Below are 13974 nucleotides of genomic sequence, written 5' to 3' on the forward strand. Positions count from 1 at the left end.
ACTTATTTCATTTTATAAGACCTATTTTTCTTAATACCTGAAACTGTTAATAGTTTTAAACATATAAATAATCAGAACCTCTCTTAGTAGTAGAGCATTAAATGTATTTCAGCCCACTTAATATAATGAAGTAACCTCATCAACCTCAACCTATCGGATCTTATAGAGCCGTTTGAGTAGATTCATTTTAATACTCACTGATAGAAAATAATGTTTATGTTTCAAAACCTTTATTTTATTTTTTACACAGAAAATTGGTTTTTATTTCTTAGTATAACTTTATTTATTTACTATAAATGTTATTCATAAAGCAAAACTATATCTATAATTCTTAAACAATATAAACAAAGTAAAGGCAATATGAACATAGATTCTTTAACATCTAACGAAGACATGTTTATTTTTATAAGCGTAACAATTACAAATAATATATAAGAAATATTAGAAAAATATTTGCAATATTGCATTTTTGAAAAAAAGGTCTCCATGTACAAAAAACATAACTTAATGGCTTCTTATTATGCTTACAAATGTACAAGTAACATAATTATCAGTTCCTTAGTCTACACAAGATACAGAAAATTCTACTCTGTTTTCTTTACATTTATTACATATTATTTTGAAACTCACAGCAATTTTACATTAATTTGTTTAAATACCTCAGAACATCTGTTGTTAAGAGAGGCATATGAAGATTTTATGTTAACATTGATAAATTATTAAGTAAATTAAACATAAACATAATAGATTTCCCATATATAATATTATCATAGTACTAATTTGAAAACATTATAGTAAGCCAAATTGTGATGACACAAATGATACAGTATAACCATTTATATATTTCACAAAAAACTATATGCATTAACTACTAACTAACCAGGGAAGTAGATGACAGTTTCAATACAGTAATAGTTTATCTATCTGGACAAGGTTAAGTGTAGGGTTACCATGTCCATATAATTGTTTTTGTAATTAAAAAAAAAGAATGTATCAGAATACTAACAAGATAAAAATATCCAAACGCAAGAACATTAAGTAGTGTTTGCAAAAAAACTTGTATTAATTACTTGTATAATATTGTATGTAGTTATACTGTTGTCCTACACTTTTCTCACTATAATAACCAATTTCAGTGTACTATTATTTTGGGATAGCCAGGGTCATTGCACTAGTCCTACGGTTTGAGCAGGTTGTAAAGACAATATTATATCCAAGAAGGCCTATTAATTGAGTCATATGGTTGACGAACACCTAAAGTGGGAGGATATGTTGGTGGGTAGAGGCCCATTATCTGTGCTCCAGTTTGTCTTTGCAATTCTTCTTGATAACGTTGAATGTATTGCTGATACAGAGGGGATGAAGCATCAGTACCTACAAATGGATATCCAGCTGGCGCCTGTGAATGTGTGATGAAGGGATATGTGCTTCCACCATGATTATTTTGATGGGCTGGTTGCGCAAATTTTTCGGCATTTGCGCTGTTATTTCGATTAGCAACGGCAGCAGCCATGTAGTTGGCTGCCATAAGCTGGGTTGTACTATTCCTAAAATTTTCAATGGAGAAACCAGAATTATCACCATACATGCTACCCAGTGACATTGTGGTTGAACCAAAATTAAATGTAGTTGGAGGTATAATAGAGGAAGTCTTCCCAGATGTCAATACATTATCACCACAAGAAGATGCAGGATATGCTTGAGAAGGTGCGGATTGCTTAGATTCTATCCATTTCCTTTTTGTGGTTGACTTATTTTCAAATTCACTTTCTGAATTCATTTGAACTTGTCCATAAGTGATACTAGATGCATCAGAGGTAGTTATATCTTTGCCTAAGCCCTTGCCGAAAAGTTTAGACTGATACAGAGAAACATTGTTAGCAAAAGTTGACAAATAACGTTCATTAGCATCAGAATGTCTTTCCAGCAGTTCCAAATTCCTCATCGGTTCAATTGAATCGTAAAGCGTAGAATGGCCGATATATGGATTTTTGTAGGGCATAGCAGAAGCAAAGGTATTGTTTTGTGTTTTTTTTGTGGCTGATAGTTGAACATTAGTATTGTCAGATTTTGGCATTGTGGCTCGAGGATTGGGTATCCTTAGTTCAGAAGGCCCAGTTGAAGTTGTCTGCACCTTGTGTGAAGTTATCCGCGGCACTGAATAGTTGTTGTATTGGTGTTGCTGAAGATTTTTTTCATTGTTATTAACATAAGACGAAATGTTCGCGGATACACGTTCTTGCTTACGCGTTGGAGTTGGATTTTTCCAATAGCCAAAATTAAGGGGTGCTGTAGATATGCTATTTGTATATTGCTTTTTGTTGACCAAATTAGTCTCAGTTTCACTGTTGGTATTAGCTGAAAAGTCCGCGGGCAGTTGGTCTTGCTTCAAAGCGTGATCGGTGTCTCTCCAGTTGCCAAAGTCAAGTGGTGTTGATGATATATTATCTGAATACTGTGTTTTGTTGGTTGAATTTGTCTCATTACCATTACTGTTGGTAGCAGTAGAAAAGTGCGCGGGTAGAGGGTCTTGTTTAAGCCCTTGATTTGGTTCCCTCCAATTGCCGAAATCGAGTGGTGTTGATGATATACTATTTGAATACAGCTTTTTATTGGCCGAATCAATATCGTTAAAGGATAACCTACCTACCTTAAAGGGTAAACTACTAATTTGCTGACCAGAGGTAAGGGACTCATATGGATTTTGATGAGCATGTGATATTGTTTGTTTCAAGTTTACATCATTGTGTCTTTCATGTGTATGAGCAGGTGTAAAATTGTAAGTGCTAATATTAGGTTTTGTTAATGGTTTAGGAAGTTGCTGGCTATTCATAACCACAGAATCTAATTCATATCTTCTCTGGGTTTTACATATTTCTCTCTCTCTGGCAAAGTATTCCACATCACGTAGGTCAGTGGTACCTTTGGCTTCTTCAGAAATAAAATAACCCATGTTGACCATATCTACTGCATTTTTCTTAGTCATTTCAAGGGGTTTATTGTTGGTATGTGCTGGTTTATTATTTTCAGTAAGGCTATTGATTGTTTTTGCATATTTAATTTCGCTATTGTCTTCAATTTTCTTTTCCACTTCAGCCAAAGCTACATTGTCTACATTTGAACAAACAGACAATGTCTGGTTGAGGGGTTCCACTTCATTTCTCTGCATTTGTAAAGATTTAGAACTGTTATCTTGTGGTTTATCTTGAGTTTCTTCGAATTCGTTATATGTTCGTTTCTTAACAGGAAATGAAGACTTATTTTCACTATCATAATTTGATTGCACTTGAGGAGAAAGTGGTGAAGGTATATAATGTGGCTGTTTTGGAGAGTAATCAGGTGACACTGGAGACATTGGTTGGTTAGTGTCCGTTGGGAGTCTGGGAGTTTTACTCAGAATAGTTGCTTTATTTTGTTCATAGAATGATGAGGTGTTTTGGGTGTTGATAGGCAATGGACTCTTGTTGGGATCTACAAAGTAGTTTGGCGCAACAGTTCCCTGTGAACCAGCGGATGCGGCGTAGACGTGCAGTGGACTTGAAGAGTAAGGTGACTGTGGTGCTTCCCTTGGGCTACATATTTTGTCGGGACTGCTCTTAACTGACGTAGTATCTTGGTAAAAACCAGCTCGAACAGTTCCATTAATTATGACTCCGTCATAATATCGCGGTGAGGCTGGCGAGCGAAGAAGAGGAGAAGTATGGGACATTTGATGGCGGGGAGAGTCTAAGTCTTGACTAAGACATGATTGCTCTGACACAGAACTCCCAGTACTGGTCCTTCTTGGAAGTGGAGGTGGCACCACGATTGTGTCACTTGTACTATCACCCCCATCGTGGTTTGGAGAGTTTGGATCATTAGGTGAGTCAATTTTGCTCGAGTTAATTTTAGGACTTATTTTTACTTCTGTTGTTTCAGGCTTTACGGGCTTATCTTCATTATCAGTATTACTTTTCTTTTTCATAGAAGTAGGTGGTACTGTCGTTTTAGGAGCACCAAAAGCTTTAAACCAAGCACTTAAATTTGGTGTTGCTTTTTCCTGACTTGGTTTTGACACTGATGGTTCACATTCATCTTCTTCGTCCTTTTGAGTGGTAAGAACCACTGTTTCGTTCGGCTCTTGTTTATCAGAATCCTCTACAGGTGCTTCTGTTTCAGTGGAAGTAATTGGTAATTCTTCAGTTAACACATTTCTAATACTGCATTCCTGAGACAATTGAAAATCAACTGTAGGAAGAACTGATCCGAGGTTCAACTTTGGGCTGGTTTCTTCATTTTGACTTGAATCCCCAAAATCCACATAGTCCTCAATATTTTTAGGAAAATTGGTTAGTAAATTTCCCTTGCTTTTTCCCGGTTGTAGTCTATCGATTGTTCGTTGTATTTCTCGTTTTCTAACAAGTTTTAGTTCACGTAAAGATTGACGTTTGCGCGTGAAGTCTTTTTTGGATGTGGTGGATTTTTCGCTGAGTAAGCTCTCATAATCTTGACGACTGCTGCTGTCCTGCTCTTCTGTAGTAACACTAGGAGCTGAGCTTTCCAGTGAGCTACTCACTGATTTTTCTGGCATATCTTCAAGCCATTTACTGATGTCCTTCATGGCTTCCTCTAGAGCCTCAGAAGTTGATTCACTTTTTGAAGAACATTTTTTAGTAAGTTTTCTATTGTTACACTTTCCTTTAACATTTTCTAGAGGCTCATTATCCGAGCCATCTTCGTCACTGTCTTCCTTATAATCCGGTTTTCTTTCAATTCTTCTCCCACTCCTAGGAGAAAAAAGGCTTGTGAATAAAGACGGGTCGCGACACTTTTTATTCTTCGCTTTCAATTTTTCGATAGTTTCGCGCAATTTTTGGTTTTTGTCCTTTTTTGGTGCAATGAGATTCTTTTTTGTTTTTTCATTTCCAAAAAGATGTTTCCATATATGTTTGGCTACTGCACGGTCTGGTAATTTGAACTTATCAAATTTGTCTAAAAGGTACTGGACTCTTGCGTTATGGCATTTTGATGAATGAGGTTGATTGAGATTGGCTTTAGTTTTACTAGTTTCTGGTTCAACAACTTCAGTGGGGGATGGAGTGGGTGTGTGAATAGAAGGCAGAGGACTAGCACTTCGACTGTTTGAGGTTGACAGAGATCCCTGGGAATCACAATGTTTTGTGCATTCAGGGTCTAGTTGCTCAGTTTGTTTACTTTTCTTTTGTTTCGATTTTTTACCACTTTTTTCGTTTTTTTTGCTGTGCTTCTTGCTATGCTTGGTCTTGGAGCCATGCTGTTTCTTTTTATGAACCTTGGAGTGTTTTCCATGCCTATGGCGTTTTTTACCCTTTTCATTGCGAGATTCCTTCGAAATTTTATGACTTCTATCTTCTTCTTCGGTCTCGTCATTGGTTTTGTCTATCTCAGTAACTGTCTGTGTCAATTCTTGGTCACTATTATCAGAGTTATCGCATTTAACTTCTTGTTCTTGGTCTTCTATAATGCTAGATGTACTGCATTTTGGTTCTGAAAATATACATTAATATATTTAGTAGATGTAGATAAAGTTATAATTTTCTCTGATTATATTCAGTAATAAATAGAAAGTATAAGATTTTACCGCCACTTTCTGATTGAGATTTATGTTTCTTCCGTTTGCCAGCGACTCTTGACGGCGAATCACTGGCTTTACGTTTCTGTCGACGAGTTGGTGTCGGCAATTGATATTCCACGGCTATTTCTTCATCAGAAGACGATACAGGATACATATACTTCTCAGTCAATCGATCAAACTCTGCTTGCAAATTGTCGACCATCATTGTATATTCTAAAAAAAATATTAGTTTGATTGCACTGTTTTAACTCACCTCTCTCATTTCGTTACACACAAGACAATTGGTTTTCTATCCATAATGACAGAGTACTTTAGTTAAAAGAGTTCAATTAGTGATTTAGCTCTCTTATTAATTTTAGACATATACTTTACAAATGCTTTAAGCTAATTGCATGACTAAATTCAACTAAATAATTGTGTGTATAACGTATACATATTAACGGTAATTAATGGTTGCTATTTCTCATTTATTTTTCAGCTTATGATGAAGTTTTTTAAGAATAATGAAAAAATTTGATAAATCATAAATAATGTCTATTTCTTATTACAATAAAATCTTACTCGTATATACGACACTCACCGTTATCTTGTCCATTGTAAAGCCGACAATTGCTAACAATTAGCTTAAAGTCTGCTTTAAATGTAGCAAAATCCATATAATATCCACTATCTAGTCGTTCTTCCATCGTATGGAGATCCATAGGCCGTCTTATTATACTGTAATAATTGGGTGCATAGTCTTCTTCAACAGGATCTAAAAAGGGCCAAGCATCTTGGTGATTCCTCAATTGTTCCAGTACTTTATACATGTCGGTTTGTATATCTTCTTTAGTTTGGCCAAATCTGGAATTGAGAGAGTTGTGAAAATATTGAATTAACAATTAGTAAATAAATACAATCGAACGACAGCAACCTTATCATGAAACGATGAAGGATTCAACAGTCCAAGCATTTAAAACACGTAGTTATTTGGTAGAATTTGTGGACAAATAAAATATCGCGTGGAAAAAGAATTAGGCCACGCCACTTGGCTTGCCGCACAGACGCTCTAAAGCGATTAGGAACTCTTTTATACAATTTTATACACATACATAAAACATACATACATACATAAAAAATGGTCACAAATTAAACTGCTCCAACTCTCTCTTATAGAGTGTTACAGCTAAGTGAAGCAGCTTCATTTAAGATTTTATTATCACCAAATTCACAATATATTTTATCAGTCGCTAGCCAATAAAAATATACATACATGACATGACCCTTAAAATGAATAAATAATAAAATATACTTGCATTTGTGAGGTTTTAAGCTTCTTCCTGGTGCTGTTAATCGGCTCATCGTTGTCCGGGATAACAATTTGGTCATTTTGAAAGGTAGCTGAAGCAAGTGAGTTGTTTGTCTTTCGTCCAGTACGTACGGGGGGCTCTTGAGGTGCACTATTCTCTGCATCTTCTTTGATCTTAGATTTCTTTGCACCCTTTTTAGGTTTTACGGCTCTAGGCATTTCTTCTGCCTCCGAATTACCACTGCTATCGGATGTGGATAACCGTGATTTCGATCTGGAAATATTAAGACGAGCATGAACTAAAGGGAATTATAACATTTAGTTTAAACATAGGCATCATAGTACAGTATTTGATTTAATATTAAATTACTTATGCATGGCATAGTCTTTGTGATACGTATGATGCCTTCGATATTCTTAATAACAGATTTGTTTTCGCCTTTTAAAATCGAGAGTAGTTTGGAACATAAATCGGAAATGCCTCCACGAAACTCACCGTTTGACAATAAAACTGTCCAGTTTTCTATATTTTCAATTTCGTTCCCTGAATTCAACTATTCTATAGTATTAAGTATAGCTGTAAAGCTATGGAATTGTTGTGAATACGCCAGTCACATTAACACTTTTATTAAGTACCTAGAAGATTGACATTGAGTTTTTAAGATAAAAAATCGGGCACAAAATAATAAACTACTATACAAAATAAAAAAAATAAGTTGCAGAACAGGGAACTAATAAACTTATTTTTAGATAATATGTTTCGGCACATATTATATATCCTGTATCCCCTTTATTTCTCATTCACCATAAAAAGTATCGTTAATTTTTTTATCTATCGACCTTTTCAATTTTGGCAAGTTTATTATATAAGTTAACAATAAAATTATTTTTAAGTTTTCATTTAACATTATTATTATCATTCTTCTATCTATATATTCTGCACTTCCTCATAATTTATGTTTTTTTTTATTAGGGTTTCCTGGAAGAGGCTGTAGCACTACTAAATAATTTTGACTTTTTGTTATGTTTTGTATTGTGCAATAAAGTGTGGATAAATAAATACATATATAATAACTGTAGTAGAAACAGCGGCAATATAAAAAATATAGACAACATCTATATGTACATAGCTTGAAGTGCTCATCTGCCACTTCATAATACAGCATTATCAGCTCTAGGTTTATAAGCATTTTTACAAATTATACATAGCTTCTCACATGTGTAAAGAAATAATCAATCAAAAGTGTGATCAAACACTCAATTATTAGTGCTCAATATGTTATCGTCGTCAATAGTTACATATTCAATTTAATATCGGATGAATAAAATACAAAAATATTAAATGTATTTATTTTTAATTTCGTCTAGACTGCCGAAGTGTCTGTCCCATGCCCCAAAACAGCTTATTCCCCTTAAATTTTCTGTCCCTAGACACAAGAGCCAGACATCGTACTTATGAATCATTTGACAAAAATAGAATTGTAGAATTTGTGCCCAAGCCAATCATTTTTGAAGTTATACTTTCTTTTGGCGCGTTGGGGAAATGATGAGAGTAAATTGTTACGATGCGCACGAACGCCATCACAAAAAACTGACACCTTGTAGTTAGCTATAGTCAACACTTTAGTTTTTTCTATTGTTAGTGTCGTTTTTTTTCTACAAACGTAGAATAAGGCAAAAGATATAATTTTTGAAAAGATTTTTAACTTCTAAGGCGTGTTGAAAACACACACGTTTTTTTTCCATATTGACGTTTTTAATAAAACAAAGGCCTGGTACAAAAATATAAATAAAATAATAACTTGAGTGACCCAAACGCTCTCACTTAACAGCACGTGGCTGACAAAAACTTTCATAAAATACAAATGTATTACCTACCTCAAAAAATTCCGGCGTTTAGCCCGATTTCGCCTGGCACTGTTTTGGCTTTCAATGCTGTCGGAGTCCTTAGAAACTTCGACGTCGGTAGTCGCCTTGCTGCTCTCTTCTTCCTCCTTCTGTCGTATCTTCTCCAAAACTCGACTCGATGTTCGCCTAGGTGCCAATTCGAGTAACCTTTAAAATCATTACAATATAGGACTCTTACCTATTGGGTGTTGAACCCACTTTTGCTCTAGATGATAATTGAAAGAGTCCAACAGGCCAGCGTGTTTCGACGCGTTCTGCGAATAATTACTTCTCAAAATGAGGAATCAACAACATTGATCGTATATATTATCTTTGTTAATAGCCGAATTCGTCTTGTGTGTAAAAAGAGTCCATGAAAATACAAAATATACTTATTACTAAATTAATATAAAAAAACCCTACAATTAAGAATAAAATTGCCAAATTGATTTATGAATTTCAGATTTTTCAAAGAATCTTTGATATTTTGAAAGAATATATATGGCTTATTGATAATACATGATTTTTATAATTATAACAATTGAAGTACTGACATATGACAATAAAATGTCGTCGTGGCATGTAGAGACCTTCTGATCTGGTACCTGCAGTTTCCTTCAATGAAGCTATTTGCACCTTTCATGCAATCATACGATCTTGTTGGCTATCCCACATTTTGGTTTCACTTCATCCACTTTGGAATGCACTAAGCATTGAATGCATTCAATGAAATGTCTCATAGAAAAATATGATATATTAACATACATCAACCTCTACATACAGCAGGAGGCGGCACTAGCTGCCATGAGACCTATGCACCTTTGTAACATATATCGATAATTGAAACGTTTGGATACAAGATGAAAGGAGGCGTGCGGTGATATAAATATACATAAGCATTACCAGTATAGTCACCATTTTACCTCCCTACCCATCCAGGGTAGGATTTTAAAATATGTTCATTATATTTAGTATCAGTATGTCGTACTTTTGATAGAAATCAATGAGTATGTAATGTAGATACTACAATAGTCATTCCACCGACATAATAGTTGATGACCGAAGTTGATTCCGGAACACAAAGATGGTTTAAAAAATAAAATAGAAATACTATACTCTACTGACTTTAAAAAATAAGCCTGCTTTCCTACTCCGTTTAGCACTTATTTGTGCATTTTTTAGTCAAAACAGCAAGTTTATAAAAGAAATTTTATTATTTTGCGTAATAATTGTCTTTTCAAATTTTACCTACTATTGTTTGTTAGTTTTAAATGTATTACTCTATTAATTTTTAACCCATAATTGGTTGTGGGCCATCACATGGAATTAGATACCTTTTATTGAAATTGACGTTATTGATTGTAACAAAGTGTAATAGGCTATCTATCAACATATGCCACCCGATCATCATCCACCATCCACCATCAGGATAAAGGATTTAACATTAAAATAATATTATTACAACATGTAGGTTGTTTATCTAGTAATGCATGGTTAAAAATATTTTAAGCATCTGATTAAATAGGGTATCTGACAGTAAGAAAAAAGTGTTGATTGTAGCATTATTGTAAAGCTTGTAAATAATCATAAATTGTGTATGTAATGTAATGCATCATAAAGCGGTCACAGATTGGTCAAATTGACTATGCCAGTAAACAATGTCTACACTTCTCTAATATTATCTTGAAGTTGACTTTGAGACTAATTTCTAATCGAAATTGAATATATATGTAATTTATAAGAATAATTAGTATGCTTAAAACTGTTTAAGCATTTTCTGGCATGGTACCATTATAGGGACTGGTGAGATGCTATCTTGTATGCTCTATCTTTATAGAAGTGTTTTAAATAATAATTTGAAAAATTATGTCATAGCATTTCATAAATTAAAATGGTAAAATGAGCTAATAATTTCAGAATATGACCAAAGCTTCTTCTTGAAGATCTTTAAAATCAATTCTTGTCAATATCACCTGGTATAGTAATAATAATGATGATGATAAATTATAAGTCCCCAGTTGATTATAATTCTCTCTGAGAACTAGCACATGTCACACAAACATATTTTTTTTAGTGAACCTGTTTTTTTTTTCAATTAAGTCAAAACTATTCTCTAATCAATCCAGGACTCATTGTAACTAATGAGATGCTGCACTAGTTCATCTTATTCAAATAAGGTGTCTACTTTAACTGCAACTGGACACAAACAGAGTAAGGTGTTTTTTTTAAACAAAAATATCCACCTAGAAACAGGTGTATCCTACCCATTTTCACTTGTATTAATATATTTCCATTGTGAATCATTTTGAAACTAAATGTGGAATGAAACTTTAACAAACAACGACAAAATTAAAGTTGCTTTGAGTCATGTAATAGTTGCAGCTGTTTACTGTTTAAAACCTTTATAATTAAAAAGGGCAGCAGACAGTTTATTGCCAGTTCGCTTGTAGTCCTGGTTGAGTACTAGTAGAAAATTTGATATTCATAAGAGTATATTATTTTAGAGAAATAATTATAAATGATCTCACTGACCTTTTCCTCTGCAGTCTTTCCTTTTCATGAAAAAGTCTTGGTATTTCTGGCATAAAGTTCTGGGAGAGAGACCTAAATAACTCCTTCTCTATCTTGCTTGTAGCTTTGCTGAACTTTTGTGTTAGGTTGGTCCAATCCTCTTCCGTAAAGCAAACAACTTGCCACACCCTTTCCGTTTCATCCTCGTTCCACTCATCGCCATGTAGCCACCCTCTCTTTTTATCTTTGTTCTTTTTTTTCTTCTTTGCCTTAGGTTTTCTAATTATATCCTCTCTATATAATCTAGTGCCATAGAAATACCAGTACGCCGAGTCATTGTCATCCCATCTGTAAAGGTTATGAGTTCTCTTTTATTAAGCAAACTTAAATTGGAACAGTCAATAACACAAATTTGTAAAAGTTTTCTTAATAATATTTCTTAACCACAGTACAGTATTCAATTTTACTCATGGTGTCACATTAGCTCTAAGTCTCATTTAAAAATATTACTCTTAGCTGTTAATCATTTAAAAGTGAATCAATGTAAGTTTTGGATTTGATAATAAAATGTGGACTACATTCATTTTAGTTTCACTTACCCTAGAGGTTCTACTCTCAAACTCTCTGCTTCAAGATTTTTAAACAAATCAAACACATCTTCAGCATCTAATCGAAAGTCACATAATGCATATAGGATTTCTACTTTCCTTCTGAGGGGAAGAAATTGAAAATCTATATCAGTATTGAAGGGGTTGTATCTGCCGGACTCTTGACATTTTTGTCGAAAGAGGCGTCTTAAATACATCTGTAATAAATAGCATCAGAATCAAAACTTAAGAATATGAATATTGCAAATTAAGAGTTTGAAAAGAATATTCACTTGATAATTAAAGGCCGAGATGTCATTGTTACCAAGACAACCATTTAGAAGTCGTACTATCAATTCTGTGAGCAAAGAACTGCCAGAGTCCTCAGTACCATCAGTCAGGAGAGCCTCCTCAAGTTCCTGAAAATATATATAAAATTGTAATTCCCGAATTGTAGAAATATAAATCGAGTGAATTAAATTATATAGATACTCACTTCAATGTCAAAATCGAGAAGATTGAAAGCAGTTCGAAATAATGAACAGAAATACGCAATGCTTGGTACTTCCCACCATGATTGTATATCAAGGAACCGTGAGAAATTCATTCAGGGATGTTGTACAAAGAAAACACAAACTGATTCTTCGGTTTAACTGGAATTCACTAAACACTTGTTAAAAAATTGTTACCATAACCTTAAACCACTACGCCCTTACAGTTAACCAGAAATTCACACGAAATGGACTTCCATTTTATGTTTTTGTCAAAATATATATCAAAGAATTTAATGATAAGTTATTAATTTTAGACAGGGAACGTATAATATGCGTTGTGTATTGGAGAACACAAACGCCATAACAGTTTACAAGTTATTCAACCGCAGTACTTTCGGCTGTTCAAATATAATTTCCATTCCTGAATTACACTAACTTTTTTTTATTGAGAAATAATAATTAAAAAAATATTGTTTATTAATTTTGTAAGCACATACTTTGCGTCAAAGTAGAATTAAATTTTGAAAAAAAGAAAATGATTTCCCAGCAACCGGAAATCTCAAAATCTAAAAAAAAAAAAACAATTTGCTATAATATAATGGTTTGGTTATGCTTCGCATTCTAGTCTGTAGTTTACGGTTATATAACTATATAACTTTAATGAATAACTAATCTGTGGAAAAATACTAATAAATCAGAAACGAGACTTGACGAGCACGAACAACCTTCCATATGTCAAATAGATACCAATAGATTTTGACATACAGGAGTCATTACCGCTATGTATAAGTTTCTGTATTTTACCCTAAGATGAAATATTTAGCAAATCAACCAAGCTATAAGAGCACACGAAGGAATTTGCTAATACTTTATTTTAACATTATTCTTATGAGTTTAAATAATATAAAATAATGCTTAACGTTTTTTTATTTTACTTAGGATTGTTTTACTGGTATTGTCTTTTGATAAAATCTGAATATAAAAATTATTAATAAAAGTAAAGCGTCGATGGGAAATTGCAATGTTTTAAAAAAATAATTTATTAATAATATTCTTAATGTATATAATATATTCTTAATATTTTTTTAGTTATTGAATTAAGATATTGACAACGTATACTAAAATTAATATGTATTGAAATCAAAATTTGGGGTTGTTGCCAGTGGCGTAGCTAGGTAACCAAGGGCCCTGGGGAAAATTAAAAAATGGGGCCCTACTGCTATGTAAACTGATAAGGTTTTATTAAATAAAAATATGAAAAATACAAATATTTTAAAAATGCTACTCTACTGAAGCTCTTTTTTGTGCACTGGAGGATATTTGGTTTACCCTATATTAACCACTCGTGTATAAGAATAGAATATGAGCGAAATAATGAAGTGCTATATATGCAATTTAACAGTCAAAGAGAGTGCCTACGTTAGCTATGCTCTCGCGGTGTAAATCCGACGATTTAGGAAATCGTCACGCTTATAAGTGATCAAAATGTACAGCCATGGCACGTACATGCACTGCAGCGCAGGTAATAAAAATATTAGATTGTGGCCGAGTAGGTAGCGAAACCTATAGATTTGACACGATTTATTGACTTAACGGACATCAATATGTGTGGTA

At 33.5% G+C, this 13974-nt stretch overlaps 1 protein-coding gene across 2 annotated transcripts; it reads right to left on the reverse strand.

Moving 5' to 3' along the window:
- Nucleotides 1–344: 344 nt before the first annotated feature.
- LOC123718426 lies at nucleotides 345–12742 on the reverse strand. 2 transcript variants are annotated; one of them, XM_045674887.1, is made up of 9 exons: nucleotides 12363–12742; nucleotides 12160–12285; nucleotides 11879–12084; nucleotides 11301–11627; nucleotides 8760–8915; nucleotides 6889–7155; nucleotides 6174–6436; nucleotides 5600–5806; nucleotides 345–5505 (listed from the first exon to the last, which is right to left on the reverse strand). In XM_045674887.1, exons 1-9 carry the CDS (start codon nucleotides 12471–12473, stop codon nucleotides 1208–1210), a joined length of 5961 nt encoding a protein of 1986 aa, XP_045530843.1. In that variant the 5' UTR covers nucleotides 12474–12742; the 3' UTR covers nucleotides 345–1207. The 2 variants fall into 2 exon arrangements, with proteins under 2 accessions (XP_045530843.1, XP_045530842.1); XM_045674886.1 differs by having other exon boundaries at nucleotides 8760–8936.
- Nucleotides 12743–13974: the final 1232 nt, after the last annotated feature.

Source organism: Pieris brassicae, chromosome Z, assembly GCF_905147105.1.
Source record: "Pieris brassicae chromosome Z, ilPieBrab1.1, whole genome shotgun sequence".
Classification (NCBI taxonomy): Eukaryota; Metazoa; Arthropoda; class Insecta; order Lepidoptera; family Pieridae; genus Pieris; species Pieris brassicae.

What these genes read in the sequence shown, in the direction of transcription:
- LOC123718426 (XM_045674886.1), bottom strand. Translation starts at nt 12,473, where the DNA reads ATGAATTTCTCACGGTTCCTTGATATACAATCATGGTGGGAAGTACCA. An exon ending in AAACGCCGGAATTTTTTGAG is followed by an intron (nt 7,156 to 8,759) that starts GTAGGTAATACA and finishes TAATATTTCCAG; the next exon opens with ATCGAAATCACGGTTATCCA. An exon ending in TTACAATGGACAAGATAACG is followed by an intron (nt 5,807 to 6,173) that starts GTGAGTGTCGTA and finishes TATTTTTTTTAG; the next exon opens with AATATACAATGATGGTCGAC.